At 43.7% G+C, this 20,095-nt stretch overlaps 1 protein-coding gene across 1 annotated transcript; it reads right to left on the bottom strand.

The window, feature by feature from the left end:
- Positions 1-2,614: 2,614 nt before the first annotated feature.
- Positions 2,615-10,301, bottom strand: sctr (secretin receptor). The gene is made up of 13 exons (XM_064944274.1): positions 9,708-10,301; positions 9,299-9,413; positions 8,689-8,784; positions 6,826-6,929; positions 5,639-5,748; positions 5,260-5,392; positions 4,783-4,936; positions 4,540-4,600; positions 4,374-4,443; positions 4,194-4,285; positions 3,959-4,085; positions 3,568-3,609; positions 2,615-3,465 (listed from the first exon to the last, which is right to left on the bottom strand). Exons 1-13 carry the CDS (start codon positions 9,771-9,773, stop codon positions 3,301-3,303), a joined length of 1,335 nt encoding a protein of 444 aa, XP_064800346.1. The 5' UTR covers positions 9,774-10,301; the 3' UTR covers positions 2,615-3,300.
- Positions 10,302-20,095: the final 9,794 nt, after the last annotated feature.

Here is a 20,095-nt window from a genome sequence, read left to right as displayed (position 1 = left end):
CCAAGGTTACTGGATTCGGGACTCCAGATATATTTACTTACAGTGGAGTTTAAGGCATGTCCCTGTGGTCGCATATTGCCCTGTGTCTTTGTCTCTGTCCAAGTCACACAGGTCGGTACTGTACTCTGTACCTGCATAGTTCTAAATCCCAAATTCACTCAATCCCCTTTCTTTAGGTCTCAGTAGGAGCACCCCGACAGAGGTGTATCTGGGGTGGGGGTGGGCCTGGTCCTGGTCCTGTGTCGCTCTATGGTCTCCCTGGCTGTGGTGGGAGCCATCTTTGGCCTGGAGTTGCTGGTCATATCGCAAGTGATTGAGGACCGGGACTCGGGCCGGCGGTGTGGCCTGGGGTCAGCTCTGGTGCTTGTGGCGGCGGCGCTGTCGGCAGGGGGGTGGTGGTGTTGGTGTCTCTGCTCTGGCAGCAGGCCTCTCCTTTGGGCTTCACCCTTACCTTCTGATGCCAGTTTACCGCAGTCTTCCTGCTCTCCCTCAACGGCATGGCAGTGCCACATCCATCACATGGCCCTGCAGGCACCACCTAGAGGCCACCTGGGGAAATGCTAGAGGTGAAAGAGCACAAGGAGTCCAGCAGTGTCCAGTTACAGCAGTACGGCAGAAGGCATTTTCATGTTCCGAACACGCAGACGTCAAAGGAACAGTTTCCTTCTGGGATTAGGTTTAGGGTTACGCCCAGGGTTGAGGACTGTGGAGACAATCTCTTCATCCATGGGTGTTACAGTGCCTGAGATGTAACAGGGTCTTCTGGAATGGATCGGCTGTGTGTATGATTCCTCAAGGCCTTGTGCATGTGCAGCTTGTTAATAGCACATACTGGGAACAGTAAACAACGACTGCTGCCTGCCTATATGCAGTCAAATCATCTTCATTGTTTGTGGAAATACAGCTCTGGATTGTGTAGAATATATTTATTTTTTTACAACACATGTTATTCTTAGTTACACTGAGCGTAGTAACTAATGTGTAACTTCCTTTTAACCCCTTGGCCTCATAGCTACATGATGTACAGTGGGGCAAAAAAGTATTTAGTCAGCCACCAATTGTGCAAGTTCTCCCACTTAAAAAGAAGAGAGAGGCCTGTAATTTTCCTCATAGGTACACTTCAACTATGACAGACAAAATGAGAGAAAAAAAATCCAGAAAATCACATTGTAGGATTTTTAATTAATTTATTTGCAAATTATGGTGGAAAATAAGTATTTGGTCAATAACAAAAGTTTATCTCAATACTTTGTTATATACCCTTTGTTGGCAATGACAGAGATCAAACATTTTCTGTAAGTCTTCACAAGGTTTTCACACACTGTTGCTGGTATTTTGGCCCATTCCTCCATGCAGATCTCCTCTAGAGCAGTGATGTTTTGGGGCTGTTGCTGGGCAACACGGACTTTCAACTCCCTCCAAAGATTTTCTATGGGGTTGAGATCTGGAGACTGGCAAGGCCACTCCAGGACCTTGAAATGCTTCTTACGAAGCCATTCCGTCGTTGCCCGGGCGGTGAGTTTTGGATCATTGTCATGCTGAAAGACCCAGCCACTTTTCATCTTCAATGCCCTTGCTGATGGAAGGAGGTTTTCACTCAAAATCTCACAATACATGGCCCCATTCATTCTTTCCTTTACACAGATCAGTCGTCCTGGTCCCTTTGCAGAAAAACAGCCCCAAAGCATGATGTTTCCACCCCTATGCTTCACAGTAGGTATGGTGTTCTTTGGATGCAACTCAGCATTCTTTGTCCTCCAAACACGACGAGTTGAGTTTTTACCAAAAAGTTATATTTTGGTTTCATCTGACCATATGACATTCTCCCAATCTTCTTCTGGATCATCCAAATGCTCTCTAGCAAACTTCAGACGGGCCTGGACATGTACTGGCTTAAGCAGGGGGACACGTCTGGCACTGCAGGATTTGAGTCCCTGGCGGCGTAGTGTGTTACTGATGGTAGGCTTTGTTACTTTGGTCCCAGCTCTCTGCAGGTCATTCACTAGGTCCCCCCGTGTGGTTCTGGGATTTTTGCTCACCGTTCTTGTGATCATTTTGACCCCACGGGGTGAGATCTTGCGTGGAGCCCCAGATCGAGGGAGATTATCAGTGGTCTTGTATGTCTTCCATTTCCTAATAATTGCTCCCACAGTTGATTTCTTCCAACCAAGCTGCTTACCTATTGCAGATTCAGTCTTCCCAGCCTGGTGCAGGTCTACAATTTTGTTTCTGGTGTCCTTTGACAGCTCTTTGGTCTTGGCCATAGTGTGACTGTTTGAGGTTGTGGGCAGGTGTCTTTTATACTGATAACAAGTTCAAACAGGTGCCATTAATACAGGTAACGAGTGGAGAACAGATGAGCATATTAAAGAAGAAGTTACAGGTCTGTGAGAGCCAGAAATCTTGCTTGTTTGTTGGTGACCAAATACTTATTTTCCACCATAATTTGCAAATAAATTCATTAAAATCCTGCAATGTCATTTTCTGGACTTTTTCTTCACATTTTGTCCGTCATAGTTGAAGTGTACCTATGAGGAAAATTACAGGCCTCTCTCATCTTTTTAAGTGGGAGAACTTGCACAATTGGTGGCTGACTAAATACTTTTTTGCCCCACTGTATGCCAGTGGTAACAGATTAAACAGCCCAGTAAGAGATAGGAAGGATAATGACTTTTAAAATACATTTATGACATTTATTGTGAGAGTTGATCTTCTCATTGCCATCAAGTCGTACCATCATTGATCCTGTGTGAAGCACATGTAATATAACTAACATAGCATGGTTAAATTGATCCTAGGAACTGTCACCAACACATTCACACAAATTCCTTTAAACTTTACAACAGCTCTTGTTTTCATGGTTAAACATACACATATCATATGTAACACTTGGAATATACATGTTAGAAAGCCAATAAATAAAATTAAGCATGTCCACATGGTCCTTTAGAATACCTGGTCATATTGACAATTGTACAATAGGTAGGTGCATTGCTGATAGTCATGCAGTGTGTGTGCCATGTGTATGCAGGTGAGGATGAGGAAAGGTCAGAATAGCAAACCCATGCACAGAAAGGTTTCAGCGTTTTGACCCCACAACCAAAGGTCTAGTCCTGTCACTAGATGCCATGCCGGTCAAATATCATATACACTCAACAGAAAAAAAATAAAAAGGAGGCCTCATCCTTCAAGAGTCAAACAGGAATGTCAGAATGTCACAGATAGACTGTGGAACACACATGGCACCTATCCATTGACAAAGCCTCGTAGGTACAGTATAGTGAGGAGTGACTGGATGTGCTACACCTGACTAGAATGGCGTGTGGAGGGTCCCCGGGTCAGGAAGGAGACCTGGGTATGGGCCCCTACACTCTGACTCATGGAACCATGTTGGCACCTGGCCTCCCCAGGTAGATGCTGCTTCAGCCTCCATCGCCTCCACCTCCTCCGAACCTCATACTGAACCTGGGGATAGGGTGTCAAAGGTCAACAGCCAGGGTCAGCCAATCCCCTCTCTCTATCCTCAATAATCTACTACTGGACACTGAGCTGTGGTTGTCAACTTACCTCTCCATTCAGAAAACAGTATAGAACTGCTACTACAAACCCCTAGAATAGGACAGAGCACAGACAAAGGGTTAGGTAAACTAAACTAAATTGGCGGAAAATAGCATAGCGGTTAAGGTGTTGAGCCATTAACCGAAAGGTCGCTGGTTCACACACCCTAGCTGACAAGGTGAAAAATCTGTTGATGTAACCCTAATCTTCTCCAGGGGTGCCATACTACAATGACTGACCCTATCAAACAACACATTTCACTGCACCTATCTGGTGTGTGACAATAAAACATGTTTTTTTACTCACTGTATACCAAAGAGTAGATACAGTACAACCCTGCTACAAACTTTCAGTGTATGTACAGTACACCCACAGAGGTGGGATAAAGGTACTACAGTACCTGAGTGGAAGCAAACGCCAGCTCGATAAAGTTCCATATTTCACTGACTTTATGTGGGAGGAATGCAAAGAGGACGTAGTGCAAACCAAAGAGAGATACCAGGAGAACGGTGGACTTAGCAAGCCTCCTGAAAATAAACATTTACAAGTACATAAGATATCATCAACGTGACAAAAGTGTTTTGTTCTGTAGATATTAAATAGCTTTTGGTCAAAAAGAATAAAATGTAACTCACCTATACTGGTTCAACTCATTTCTATGCATTTCCTGTGTCCTCAACTTGGCCACCAGGATTCTTATGATACTCAGAAAAAACAGCAAGTTAACCTGTGTAAGTGACAGATTTTGAGTGAGGTGCTGACTCACAAAAAATCACAAATTAGTTTATGGGGTCAAATGTTATGGCAGAACTCACAACGATGAAGAGGAGAACAGGAACTCTGAGAATCCACCAGATCCCCTCGTGTCCCCTCCTCTCCCAGCACCTTTAAAACCAGGGGGAGAGAGAATACACACACACTCTATATGTGAGGAGCATGTAAGCATTATTACATAGATACTTGAATACAGACATAACCTACCCTTCATTCTCCTGGGTATATTTTGCCAAACTCCAGGCTACTATAATGACCATTGGGGAACCTGTAGAGGCAAACAGTCAGACAATGGAATAGAAAAAGACAGAAAATAGATGATAGAGCTCCCAGACAGTCCAATTGAGTGGACAGAAGTACATAGCCAAAATCAATGGTATAATCTTTTACTTTAGCAAATTTGTCCTTCAGTCGAGTTAATTTAAGTTTGCTAAAGATAAACAGGCTTACCCCAGCCCAGGACGATGTACCACCTGAGGTGCCTCTTCTGGGAGAAGAGGGAGACACTGACCAGGCTGTACAGGTAGTGTCCCTCGGCCAGCAGCCAGCTGTAGTTGGCCATGATGCAGTAGTTGGAGAACGATGTTGCAATCTTACAGCTGACCTGTGGAGGGCGACAGAGGACCGAGACAGGCAGGAGGATAAGTCAACTCAACCAGAAGGAAGGGAAGGACGTGAGCCTTGTCTTCTTCTTCTAAGGGGTTTCTATATATAGATGAATGTTATATGATTAATGCATGTACGTAATAAAATTTAGATTGCAAGCGTGATTTGAATTTTTTGTATCGATTGACCGGCTGTTTGAACATAATTATGGTCTGATTGTCTGGTTTAGTAATTGGGTGATTGACTGGCTGGCAGTCAGTGATTAGGAGTCACTGGGTAATAAATGTTATGAAGGGATTAATAGTCATTGGTAGTAGGCACCGGATAGGAGTCACAGTGGAAGTGGTCATCAGAGGAGAAGAGCACAGCATCTCTGATGAAGATGAAGGTGGCTCGGAGGATGAAGGAGAGGAACAGTTGGATGTGGACGTAGTTTCGGGTGCAGTGGAGCCTCCTTGGGGGAAGACCAAGGACACAGAGAGATAGAATAAAATACATATATTCATCATTTCATCCATTGACCCTTGTACATGTAGTGGACACAGTGAAGACAGGAGATTAAGATAAACAGTTGACAAAGACAAGCATTTTAGACAAATGGAGAAGTGGTAAAAGTCATTCCTAATGTTAAGGGATGAGCAGAACAATTTATGATCTACTACAAGTATAAATCACTTGGACGGCCCCCAACTATACCCACCTGAACAGACAGAGTGTGGCAGCGGCGATGGTAAGAGACGCAGTAGAGATAGCATAGCCCACCGAGTACATGACTTGCACATAGAGGAAGTAGCCATGGGACCTGGGTGCCTTGGGAAGCAGAAACAACACTGTTCATCCAAAAGGGCATATTATAAGCACTCTGAGTTTATGAATGTATGAGTTGGGACTTTTTCATTCAGGGAGAAAGATTGAAATAGAGAAAGAGAGTCACAGAGAGAGAGAAAGAGGGGGAAAGGGAAAGGGGGATACCTTGACAGAGTGAGAGAGAGAGAGAGAGAGAGAGAGAGAGAGAGAGAGAGAGAGAGAGAGAGAGAGAGAGAGAGAGAGAGAGAGAGAGAGAAAGAAAGAAAGAAGGATGTGTAAGGGTGGACAGCGTGTCCTGCCCTAACAGAAAAAGAGAGAGCAGAGAGCAGGGGTTTGGACCAAGTCTCTTAAATCACTGTAGTTAAGCACTGCTGTCCTCCCAGCAGGAAGACCACTCGGAACAGACTGGGAAGAGGAGTTTTGAGCAGAACCAGAACATTTCACACTGTGATTTACTCTTTTATTCCACCTGCAACCAGTCCAAATACAACACTGGGTCATAATCTGTTCCTAAATGACATCAAATAATAATAATAGGTTTACTTTACCCCAGGACACTGACATGTTATAAATCAAATCAAATCATAGGTTTTATTGTGCACCCATATCCACTGACTCTCGCCCAAAAAGACATGCGCCACTGTAGAAGAACTGAGTGCCAGCCTATCAAAATGCCAAGGGAGGAAAAACACGATATGAGGTCATTAAAGAGCATTGGGAATTAGCACACCTGTGGATTCATATCATTCCTGAGGAGCATATCCCACAGAATTCTGCTTATATCACACTATACCACAATATACATAAAGTTCAAATGCAGAGACTCCGAGATCACTTTTGAAGTGACAGGTTGGCGCGAAAAATCTGCCTTAACCAATAAAGCACAGGTGGGGTCTACTAGGCTCAGATACAGCCTCCCCTTGAGTTACCCAACATTTAACAAACTAGAACATGCCCAACCTGTCACTCCATAATTGAAACTGCTATTTTTTATATAGAGACATAAAACTAAAACTGAACTGAGAGGCTAAGCTGCCTTTAGCCGCCTTGTGGAACCAGGTACGAATCACATCATCCTACCTCAAAAGGGAAGGTGAGGGTCTCCAAGGCATACTCGCAGGCTATCTCATGTGGAGGAAAAGGCTCAGTCCAGCCGTGTTCTGTGCAGTTCCTGTATACTCTGCCTGTGAGAGGAGAGGACACTGGTTTGCTAAAGAATATATCTAAATAACTTTATTTTACAATCTTGACCATTACCCATCATTGCAACCGCTTTTTCCAGCTGGGATACTGTTTATCCTGTAATAATGCCTAAAGTACACCTGCATTACTTAATACCTGACATACAAAACCCATTTACAATCATCAACCTTGAACATGGATGTGTCTGATGATGTTCTAATGTGTAAATGTTAAGGTGTCTGTCACGCCCTGACCTTAGAGAGACTTTTTATTTCTCTATTTGGTTAGGTCAGGGTGTGATTTGGGTGGGCATTCTAGTTTGTCTGTTTCTTTGTTGGCCGGGTAGGGTTCCCAATCAGAGGCAACAGTCTATCGTTGTCTCTGATTGGGAATCATACTTAGGCAGCCTTTTTCCCACCTGTGTTTGTGGGTAATTATTTATTTTCTGTGAGTGTTTGTGTGCACCATGGTTGCGTCACGTTCGGTTTCTGTTTACCTGTTTTTTGTGAAGGTTTCACTTCGATTAAAGATGTGGAATTACATGCACGCTGTGCCTTGGCTCATTTATGACAGGGAGTTTGAAGACAGTGAACGTGACAGAATTACCCACCACAAAAAGACCAAGCAGCGTGCGTCAACTTGGAAGACGAGCTGGACTGGGGAGGAGTTTATGGCAGGGGACGAGATCCTGTCATGGAAGCAGGCGGAGGCAGCGAAGTCAACAACGGAAGCCCGAGAGGCAACTCCAAACACGTTTGGAGTCTTCGGTTACGTCTCCTCAGTTCGGTGAGACCTGTTCCGGCTCCACGTACAAAGCCTCCAGTGATGATCCATGGCACGAAGCCTCCAGTGATGATCCATGGCACGAAGCCTCCAGTGATGATCCATGACCCGGAGCCTGTAGTGATGATCCTTGACCCGGAGCCTGTAGTGATGATCCATGGCCCGGAGCCTGCAGTGAAAATCCAGGGCACGGAGCCTCCAGCGCTGGTGCCCAGTCAGGAGCCTCCAGCGACGGTCCCCAGTCCGGAGACTCCAGCGACGTTCCGCAGTCCGGGAGCCTCCAGCGACGGTCTGCAGTCCAGAGCCTCCAGCGGCGGTCTGCAGTCCAGAGTCTTTAATGACGATCTGCAGTCCAGAGCCTCCAGCGACAGTCTGCAGTCCAGAGCCTCCAGCAACGATCCGCAGTCCAGAGTCTTTAATGACGATCTGCAGTCCAGAGCCACCAGCGACGATGATCCACGGTCCGGTTCCTCTGGCGACGATCCACGAACGATCCGGTTCCTCCAGCGACGATCCACGGTCCGGAGTCTCCGGCGACGATCCACGGTCCGGTTCCATGGATCAGCGTGCGGAGGGGGGGGTACTGTCATGCCCTGACCTTAGAGAGCCTTTTTATGTCTCTATTTGGTTAGGTCAGGGTGTGATTTGGGTGGGCATTTTAGTTTGTCTGTTTCTTTGTTGGCCGGGTATGGTTCCCAATCAGAGGTGGCTGTCTATCGTTGTCTCTGATTGGGAATCATACTTAGGCAACCTTTTTATCAACTGTGTTTGTGGATAATTATTTATTTTCTGTGAGTGTTTGTGTGCGCCATGGTTGCGTCACGTTTGGTTCCTGTTACCTGTTTTTTGGGAAGGTTTCACTTCGATTAAAGATGTGGAATTACATGCACGCTGCGCCTTGGCTCATCTATGACAGGGATTTGAAGACAATGAATGTGACAGTGTCCTTGGAATGCTTAGTCATGTATGTGGGCATACCTGTGGTGCGGAGGAATCTGGGACATGGCTGTGACACAGTCTCTCCCACATCAGCATGAGGCCAGCAGTTCAGGTGGTCCCACAAACCTCTGCACTCTACAGGAGACATAATGGGTGTCATCCACAGGTATTCTAAAGGCTATCTTCATTCATTCCACAAGGGAGGCTGAACAATTCCATTGCTCTCACAGTATACCACAAATCCTGACACATGGGGCGGCAGGGTAGCCTAGTGGTTAGAGCGTTGGACGAGTAACCAGAAGGTTGCAAGTTCAAACCCTAAGCTGACAAGGTAAAAATCTGTCGTTCAGCCCCTGAACAGGCAGTTAACCCACACATCCATTACAAGGGCACTAAGACCACCAGATTCCACATATAGCAGAGGAGAGAAGTGTTTGGCTGATCTGGTCACCAGAGTGGACTCACTGCTGCCTCTAAAACTCTCCATCACTGCTCCCTCTTCATTGGATGTGATTTGTGGTGTACAGATGTGCTGTTATCTAAGCTGTTTTCCTGGCCCCTCTTTGAACTTTTCTTCCTCTGTGTAGATTACATTAATGGCAATGGCCCATACTGATTACATTAATGGCCCATAGCATGACTGACTTGCCTGGTTGTTGAGAGTCAGCCTGGCTGATGTTGATCTTGAACAGATCCTTGAAGCAGCTCTCCTCATCTTGGAGTAAGATGTAGTCCGGGTCACATTCTGGAGGAATGGCCTTTACCTTCAAACATGATTTTAAACTGCATCGCATTCTGTGTTGCAGTATATTTCTTTAGATTTAGAAAGGGTATAGCCATATGCCTTTATCAAAATGTGCTGCATGTCATTCTCTCGCCCTAAACTAAACTTTAAAAAATACAATCAATAATATTTTGCAATTTCAGAGGAATTTATCTTGAGACAGCGACAATTATAGTTTAGGCTACTATCATTTTCCATTTCATGATCATGATATTTACACGCATCCATTATCAAATAATTAGGAGGAATTGGAGCACATTTGAATATCACTCACATTGGAAGAGAAGTCGAGAAGAGCTGCTATAAGCACAATCCTACGCAATTGTTTGTTTATCCTCATTGCAGCTATGGTATTGCCAAGACAAACTGAGAAATAAAAAAAACTAATATATTTATAAGGTCTCCGCTAGGAGAGACAATTCAGGTGCGCAATGTTAACCTGGACAAAAAATATCAATAGAAAGTTCCAGGAATATTACTTGACCGAAGCAGAGAGTTATTCGGTGCCAAGATCCTGAAAACAGGTGACAGTGTCTTGTCCTGGTTATCTCAACCCTGATTTACACAAAACTGTAAACTTCAGATGCAGCGTAAAATAGATATTCCCTTTTCTGTAGACCCCGCCTACTGCTCAATGCGCGCCGCTGTCACTGCCTGGTCACATCCATTTAGGATACAGTTTTTATCATACCTGGAAATTGCTTAGTTCTAAATATTTGAATTTCAAATTGTATAATTCGTTTTATTCTACCAGAGTTGTAGTTTATATACATTCTAAATAACTGTTTCTGTCTCTGGCATATTAATTTAATCTCATGTGAACATTCAAATAAATCCTGAAAGTAAACTCTCAGTTGACTCGCCTGTCCACCGCACTCGAACTCGCTCAAACACACCTTATAGTACCCATAAGACACCTCTGAGTGGTGTTTACAAAACACAACAGTGAAGTGTACGGGTAGTAAAAGTGTCACCTGGTATCACATCTCTGCAGTGTTTGCTGTTTTACATGTATGATAAGCAGCACAAGGCTTGCCAGGGGGATAAACAAGCAGGTCAGTGTTATCTAAACTCACTGGGTCAATTAAGATCAAATCGATTTTTTTCTGGCCGAATACTGGGGATGGACAGAAGGAACATGGTGCTGGGTGTTTGGTAAAGCTGTGGACCGGTATAAACAGATCATTTCAGGGTCTGCCTCCACTCTTAAAGACAGGTTTAGGGTTGTTATATCTCTGGAGACAATTAACTGAAGGGCTTTGGTTTGATTTACAGATGTATGATCTTAATTTGAGCCAGTCTGCTTCAGCAAGAAAATAATCCTGCAAAAGTAAATTATTGTGTGGATTATAATTATAATTGTGGATTATAATTAATGGACATTTTTGTAGCAGTTGATACAGTTTTTGATAGGGCAAATCAAGTCTGACATTTGAAAGTGGAAATTAGAAGCCTTTTAAAAACTCAGAAACACTACAAGTTTATATTTCCTGTTATGCAAGAACATTCCCAGCAGCAAGAGTGATTAAACTAAGATTCTACATCTGTAAAAGCTGTTTGGTATGTGTGAGGTGCTGAACCCTGGATCTAAATATCAGAATACTGAAACTTTGTGTGGTTTAGATTTAGAGGAAGAAGAAACATGGGAATATGTGTTTAAAAAAACACAAAGTCACTTGCCCCTTTCTTCTACAGCCATATTGTGGACTTTTCCATTGTACAATATATAGATAATTTGCAGATCAGCTTTAAATCCATCTAGAGGGAGAATACTGCTGGTATGGGGAAGTGGCAGCCTGGATCTTCTGCACCTCCAAGTGGAGTATAGCCTGAGAGTTTGGCATTTGCTCGAAACCACTGATATTATATAGGGTCAGGTATTTTTTCCAACATTTAATGTTTAATTAACCTGATCCTATACCTGTGGTTAGGGTCAACAACTTTTAGCATAGTGTATGAGGAAGTGTCAAAGCCTAATGACCAGTGTAAACAGAAGACAATTGCACTGTAACCATACCTGCCCAACCAAATGATAAATTACCTGTTGTTTAAAAAAAACATTTAAAAAAAATGTATTACAAAGAAACACAAGGAAGAGGTAACATTAACATATTAGAACATGAAGGACAAACAATACACCATCAAGACCCTATCAAACATGTATCAGTCCCTCCGCAACAGAGCCATCCTTATGTGTGAGGGTGCGTGTGCATGATAGTGATATAAAATATATGTCATAGTTTCCTTTTTCATGACCACAATTGCGTGAATCCCGAACCCTCCAAGATTCCCCCACAGTTCCCCAATAGCTGTCCCTCAAACATTCGAGACCCCTCCCACAGCCCCCCCCCCCCCCGGAATAAAAAAAATATGAATACAATTAATTCCATTCCCCACCCCAAAGAACCCCTCAATGTACAACCAAGATAATGAATTAAAGAGAAAAAAGGAAAAGGCAGAAGAAAGCAGCAACAAACAATGAAAAATAAAATAAAATAAACAAAGGACATCAAGGACAACTGAAATCATAACGGCAATGCCAACTGTATATGTTTGTGTGCATGTCTGACACTATTACATGTATGTGTATGTTCTTGTATGTGTTTATTTGAATGAGAGTGTGTGTACCGGCATTAGTTATAAAAACACTGCCACTTAGTGACATTCAAATGTACTTTTATTATGTTTTATTTAGACTTTTTTTCCCTTTATCTTTTGACCATGATTCTCTCTCTCACACAGCAACTCCACTCCCACTTGTCTCCAATTCCCCATACCAACCCTCAGCTTCCTTCAGACCATCCCATCTATCTCTGCTGGCCACCCACTTTGTGTTTAAACGCAACACATATCTTTCAACCATGCTATGATGTTTAACGTACAATTTCAATCTATCTAATCGAATAGAATCTACAGATTGCGTGTTGAAGATAAATACTTTTACTAAGAGTATATTATTATTAGTATATTAGTAATTGATTGACCCAGTCTCTCCTGAGCTCCTAACAGTACTATTTCTAGGGTCAATTTTAGATCAATGCTATGCATTTTCAGCCATTCCTGAGCCTGAGACCAGAAACAGGCTACCTGAGGGAAATACCAAAATAAATGGTCTATTGATTCTGTATCCTCACAACAAAATCTGCAGAGCTTCGATGATTTTATGCCCCAAATATTCAACATTTTGTTGGTGGCAAGAATTCTATATAATAATTTTAACTGAAAAGCATGAAATCTTGAATATTGCATTGTTTTATATATCAGCTCATACCATGGAATCGGTACATTAAAAATCTCTTCCCAACTATTTTGCAATCTGTATGGCACAGTTGTCAACACCCTGGTCCTCAAATGAAACTGGTATACTTTCTTATTTATGCTATTTTTATTCCACCACCAGTTTTGATCCTTTATATTTGGCAGACAGACCAGTTCCCTACCTCCTCCCGCTGCCACCCACCTCCTCCATTTTTGGGGCAATGCTGTAATCAATTGGTTGTACTCTTTGATTGATCAGACCTTCCCGTACAATTCTGATAACTCCATGAAGGACATAACTCTACCATTACATTATCATTTAAGAACAAAATACCCTTTTTTAACATCTTTCCCATAAATACAGGTATTTTATCAACTAGCACATTTGAGTTCAGCCATAATATTTGTTCTCTCTTTTCAGGGGGATGAAATTGAAATTACCTGTTGTTACTCACAATGCTCAGAGTCCATAGCCCACTGGCCATCCGATCATAACATCCTTTGATTGTGATCTGTGTGTTGGTTCAGTGTCCCGATGATAATCTTGAATGTTTGAGAACACGTAACAAACTTCCTGAGTGATTTCCTACAATTGGTATAATTCACTTTATTAAACAGGTTGTTGTTTTGCTTCTGACATTTCAGTCCAGCTGAGACCAGTTATGGGTGACTTATAGGTGACCTGTAGATGACCTGCACCAGCCTGACTGGTGAGATGAATGATAGAGGGTGAGGAAGTTGTGTAAACCTGCTACTGACTGCTGGTACCATTGGTACTGGCAAATAATCTGCCATTAAAAAGGCCTATGGCTTTTAAAAAGTATGACCGTATATTCATAAAGAATAGAAATGTAAAGGGAAAATTTAGGTCTGGTAGGCCTAGTCTGTTGGCCAGTATAATTAAGATGCAGGTGTTATTATCAGTGGCTCGTGAAGGCAGTGTGGACCCATAAACACATCATGGGGTGTGTAATGCTGCGCTCACGTGCTATCGGAGTTATCGGAAGTTTAGTGGGAAATTTCACTTGAAAGACCCTCCAAGTTGGAATTACAAGTGGGAAACTCTGAGAAAATGTTGTTGCCCGTGTTGTCGAGTTGTGACATTTCACCACTGACCTTTTACCTTTTCAACCAAAAGATGACAACAAATCCGTTTTGGACAACTACAATATTGTTTGGCTAATGTAGCTTGTTTGAACATATATTGTACATTTTAAGCAAGTTAGCTAACTTTAGCTTATTTAGCTAGCTAAAATCTTATTGGTTGAAGAATTGGTCTGACCAAAAAGCACATGAACAAAATTAAGTTGTATTTCCGACATTACTAGGAAATAGGAAGCTAAGATGAGCATGTGAATGCAGCATAAAAAAAGACCAAAGGAAAATCTTAATTGCATACTCTTTGCGTCCTCTCCTCGCACTTCGTCTCCTTCTCAAAACTCATTGGATGAGAAAGCCAGAGGTCCCGCCCCTCTGACCTTCTCCTCCAATGAGTTTTGAGAAGGGAAGGGGAATAGAGGATGTGAGGAGCATGCAATTGAGATCTTCCCCATGTTGAAGTTGCAGGTTAGGAGAGCATTTTAGCGAACCCAAATCCTTTTTGGGAAATCAAATCAAATCAAAGTTTATTTGTCACATGTGCCAAATACAACAGGTAGGCCTTACAATGAAATGCTGGTGTGTTTGGACCATGATAGTTTGTTGGTGATGTGGACACCAAGGAACTTGAAGCTCTCAACCTGCTTCGCTAGAGCCCCTTCGATGAGAATGGGGGTGTGCTCTGTCCTCCTTTTCCTGTAGTCCACAATCATCTCCTTAGTCTTGGTTACGTTGAGGAATAGGTTGTTATTCTGGCACCACCTGGCCAGGTCTCTGACGTCCTCCCTATAGGCTGTCTCGTCGTTGTCGGTGATCAGGCCTACCACTGTTGTGTTGTCTGCAAACTTAATGATGGTGTTGAAGTCGTGCCTGGCCATGCAGTCGTGGGTGAACAGGGAGTACAGGAGGGAACTAAGCACGCACCCCTGGGGGGCTCCAGGGTTAAGGATCAGCGTGGCAGATGTGTTGCTCCCTACCCTCACCATAACCATAATTATCCTAACCTGCTGTAACTGACAGTTAGACTTACAGGTTATGTCGTTGTCTTTTGTTTGAATTGTTTACGTGTCCGCTGTGCGGGGGAAATGATAATACAAGCGGAACCACGTAGCTAATACTGTTGTAACAGGGATCCTTATTGTAGCAACACACTGTTGGAGGGAAGGCAATCCTGCGCTGCTAGTTAGCTAAGTTTTCAAGTCATCGGGTGTAGTTCATAAAGGTTGAAGAGTGTTTGTTAGGATGAAGTGTGAATTCATGCCAGTGATAATATGTGTGAAGTTTGATTTCCTCCCTTCTGTATAAGCAGCCAATGAGGTATGTTTTCCTTTATTCATGTGTTTAATCTGAACCCGTTATAACGCCGGTTAAACTGTTATGCATGTAAGCACTTCAGAGTTATACCAAGCTAATAAGTCACTCGTAAGATAAGGTTGTAAGAGTGTGCTTAACTGTATTTTTCATTTACTTTATAGTTCTCACGGAAGGTGATAATTCTGACTAAAACTACAGAATAAAGCCGCCAGTTAAAATCAAGGAACGGTTGTGCTCGTGGTTACTGAAGGGAGCTACACCTGCTACGTTAATTCTCCTAACCTGCTGTGTAAGTTCTACTAAGCTGCAAGGAAAAGTTGTCTGAACCTTCCAGTTGTAGCTATATACCACCTAGGGGTTTTCTCATTTGGGAAAGATATTATTATGAGCCGTCCTCCCCTCAGCAGCCTCCACTGCACAAAACCCATTGGAGGAAGAGAAGGTCAGAGGGGAGGGACTTCTGGATATCTCTTCCAATGGGTTTTGGGAAGGAAGCGAGGAGGTGTGAAGTATGCAATTGAGATTCTCCGCCAGTTCCAGGCAATGTGCACACATCCTACAAATGTTTAGGTGCAGGGTACATGAAACGAAAGATTGGTTATGCCACCTAGTGGATTCAATAGTGAATAACATTACTGTAATATCAAATCAAATCCAACTTTATTTGTCACATGCGCTGAATACAACAAGTGTAGACCTTACCGTGTAATGCATACTTACAAGCCCTTAACCAACAGTGCAGTTCAAGAAGAAGAAAATATTTACCAAGTAGACTAAAATAAAAAGTAATAATAAAAAGTAACACCATAAGAATAACATGACGAGGCTATATACAGCGGGCACCGGTACCGAGTCAGTGTGCGGGGGTAAAGGCTAGTTGAGATAATCTGTACATGTAGGTGGGGGTGAAGTGACTATGCAGAGGTAACAAACAAACAGTGAGTTAGCAGCAGTGTACAAAAGGGGGGTCAATGTAAATTGTCCGGTGACGATTTAATGAATTGTTCAGCATCCTTATGGCTTGGGGGTAGAATATGTTGAGGAGCCTTTCGGCCCTAGACTTGGCGCTCCGGTACCGCTTGCCGTGTGGTAGCAGAGAAAACAGTCTATAACTTGGGTGACTGGAGTCTCTGACAATTTTATGGTCTTTCCTCTGACACCGCCTATTATATAGGCCCTGGATGGCAGGAAGCTTTGCCCCAGTGATGTACTGGGCCGTTTGCACTACCCTCTGTAGCGCCTTAAGGTCAGATGCCAAGCGGTTGCCATACAAGGCAGTGATGCAACCGGTCAAGATGCTATCGATGGTGCAGCTGTAGAACCTTTTGAGGATCTGGGGACCCATGCCAAATCTTTTCAGTCTCCTGAGGGGGAAAAGGTGTTGTTGTTCCCTCTTCGCAACTGTCTTGGTGTGTTTGGACCATGATAGTTTGTTGGTGATGTGGACACCAAGGAACTTGCAACTCTCGACCCGCTCCACTACAGCCCAGGTGATGTTAATGGGGGCCTGTTCGGCCCGCCTTTTCCTGTAGTCCACGATGAGCTCCTTTGTCTTGCTCACATTGAGGGAGAGGTTGTTGTCCTGGCACCACACTGCCAGGTCTCTGAACTCCCCCCTATAGACTGTCTCATCGTTGTCGGTGATCAAGCTGTTGTGTCATCAGCAAACTTAATGATGGTGTTGGAGTGGTGCCTGGTCATGCAGTCGTGGGTGAACAGGGAGTAAAGGATGAGACTAAGCAAGCACCCCTGAGGTGCCCCGGTATTGAAGATCAGTGTGGCAGATGTGTTATTGCCAACCCTTACCACCTGGGGGCGGCCCGTCAGGAAGTCCAGGATCCAGTTGCAGAGGGAGGTGTTTAGCCCCAGGATCCTTAGCTTAGTGATGAGCTTTGTGGGCGTTTTGAACACTGAGCTGTAGTCAATGAACACAATTCTCACATGGGAAAGGGCAGTGTGGAGTGCGATTGAGATATTGTAATTTGTGGATCTGTTGGGGCAGTATGCGTATTGGAGTGGGTCTAGGGTTTCCGGGATAATGGTGTTGATGTGAGCCATGACCAACCTTTCAAAGTAGTGCTACAGGGTGGTAGTCATTTAGGCAGGTTACCTTCACATTCTTGGGCACAGGGACTAGGCTTACATCAAAATAACAAACTAATATGAAGTTAGTTAGTTAGCTGATGATATTTCACTTAGCTTTACAGTATGTAAAGTTGGCTAGCTAGCTAACTAGCAACTCATTAGCATACTCACAGTGGCCTGCTTTAGCTAGCGGGCAATCTTTGGGGCGAAGGGTTGTCCAGTGGGCCGTAATGATCAGCCAGTCATATAAAATCTTTTTCTTCCAGAAGAAATCCTTTTACTTTAGAATACAACATCCTCATCAAATCAATTGATCATAATAAATATGACCATAATAACCTAGGCCTATTGCTGCTGTCTGCTATCACAGAGTTTTTAAAGACCTAATGTATTCTCATGGTCAAATATTACAGTAAGGGTCAGATAACTGGTAAGGGTCAGAGACCTGACAGTGTGGTGCCAGGAAAACAACCTCTCCCTCAATGTGAGCAAGACAAAGGAGCTGGTCGTGGACTACAGGAAAAGGCTGGCCGAACAGGGCCCCATTGACATAGACAGGGCTGTAGTGGAGCGGGTCGAGAGTTTCAAGTTCCTTGGTATCCACATCACCAACGAACTATCATGGTCCAAACACACCAAGATAGTTGTGAAGAGGGCACGACAACACCTTTTCCCCCTCAGGAGGAGATTTAGCATGGTGCATCCTATATAATAGGCGGTGTCAGAGGAAAGCCTAAAAAATTGTCAGAGATTCCAGTCACCCAAGCCATAGACTGTTTTCTCTGCTACCACACGGCAAGCAGTACCGGTGCGCCAAGTCTCGGACCAAAAGGCTCCTTAACAGCTTCTACCCCCAAGCCATAAGACTGCTGAACAACTCATCATGAATTGCACTGTTGGTTAAGGGATTGTAAGTAAGCATTTCACGGTAAGGTCTACACTTGTTGTATTCAGCGCATGTGAGAAATAAAACTTGATTTGAAGAGCACAATTCTCCAGCGTACCAGTGGCCATCGAATATGAGCATTAGCCCACTGAAGTTGGTTACTATGCCAAACGGCAGTCAGGTCAGCCCTGGTAAGGACGATGAGCACGCAGATGAACTTCCCTGAGGCCTCCCTGCTAGCTGTCCCACTAGAGATTCTGGGTTAGAGTTCAGGCTTCGTTGCAGCCGGCCACGACCGAGTCGGCGCACAATTAGCCCAGCGTCTTCCGGGTTAGGTGAGGGTTTGGCCTGCAGGGATGTCCTTGTCCCATCGTGCATTAGCGACTCCTGTGCCGGGCCGGGCACAGTGCACGCTGACACGGTCGCCAGGTGCACAGTGTTTCCTCCGAAACACATTGGCGCGGCTGGCTTCCGGGTTAAGTGGACATTGTGACAAGAAGCAGTGCAGCATGGTTGGGTTGAGTTTCAGAGGACGCACGGCTCTCGATCTTCACCTCTCCCGAGTCTGTTTGAGAGTTGCAGGGACAAGACTGTACGAGACAAGACTGTAACTACCAATTAGATACCATGAAATTGGGGGGGGTGGGTAAAAATAACAAAAAATTCAATTAAATAAAATAACTTCCCTGAGACGGTTTCTGCAGAAAGTCTTTGGTTGTGTAAACCCACAGTTTCATCGGCTGTCCGGGTTCTGGTCTCAGATATTCCCGCAGGTTAAGAAGCCGGATGTGGAAGTCCTGGGCTGGTGTGGTTACATGTGGTCTACAGTTGTGAGGCCGGTTGGACGTACTGCCAAATTCTCTAAAACAACTTTGGCGGCGACTTATGGTACAGAAATGAACATTAAATTCTCAGGCAACAGGTCTGGTGGACATACCTTTTAATTTTTTTATTTCACCTTTATTTAACCAGGTAGGCAAGTTGAGAACAAGTTCTCATTTACAATTGCGACCTGGCCAAGATAAAGCAAAGCAGTTCGACACATACAACGACACAGAGTTACACATGGAGTAAAACAAACATACAGTCAATAATACAGTATAAACAGGTCTATATACAATGTGAGCAAATAAGGTGAGATAAGGGAGGTAAAGGCAAAAAAGGCCATGGTGGCAAAGTAAATACAATATAGGAAGTAAAACACTGGAATGGTAGATTTGCAGTGGAAGAATGTGCAAAGTAGAAATACAAATAATGGGGTGCAAAGGAGCAAAATAAATAAATAAATAAAATAAATACTGTAGGGAAAGAGGTAGTTGTTTGGGCTAAATTATAGGTGGGCTATGTACAGGTGCAGTAATCTGTGAGCTGCTCTGACAGTTGGTGCTTAAAGCTCGTGAGGGAGATAAGTGTTTCCAGTTTCAGAGATTTTTGTACTTCATTCCAGTCATTGGCAGCAGAGAACTGGAAGGAGAGGCGGCCAAAGAAAGAATTGGTTTTGGGGGTGACCAGAGAGATATACCTGCAGTAAGCATTGCAAATTGCATGCTCCCTCAAAACTTGAGACATCTGTGGCATTGTGTTGTGACAAAACTGCACATTTTAGTGGCCTTTCATTGTCCCCAGCACAAGGTGCCCCTGTGTAATGATCATGCTGTTTCAAGTTTCTTGCAATGCCACACCTGTCAGGTGGATGGATTATTTAGCAAAGGAGAAATGCTCACTAACAGGGATGTAAACAATTCTGTGCAGAACATTTTAGAGAAGTATGCTTTATTGTGTGTATGACATTTCCGGGATCTTTTATTTCAGCTCATGAAACATGGGACCAACACTTTACATATTGCGTTTATTTTTGTTTTTTGTTAAGTGTAAATACCACGTTAATGAGAAAATATACCTGGCCATTACAACATATCAAAGATGTTTCACCAAACTTAGTTACTGTTCAACTTTTTCTCCCGCTCTGCTGGCAGGGTTCTCGCCGCTCATTTCCCACAATTGCCTGTACATTTCTTCTT

This window comes from Oncorhynchus masou, chromosome 29, assembly GCF_036934945.1.
Source record: "Oncorhynchus masou masou isolate Uvic2021 chromosome 29, UVic_Omas_1.1, whole genome shotgun sequence".
NCBI lineage: Eukaryota > Metazoa > Chordata > Actinopteri > Salmoniformes > Salmonidae > Oncorhynchus > Oncorhynchus masou.
Note: the sequence above shows the minus strand (reverse complement) of the source record. Positions and strands in the feature narration are given on the sequence as shown.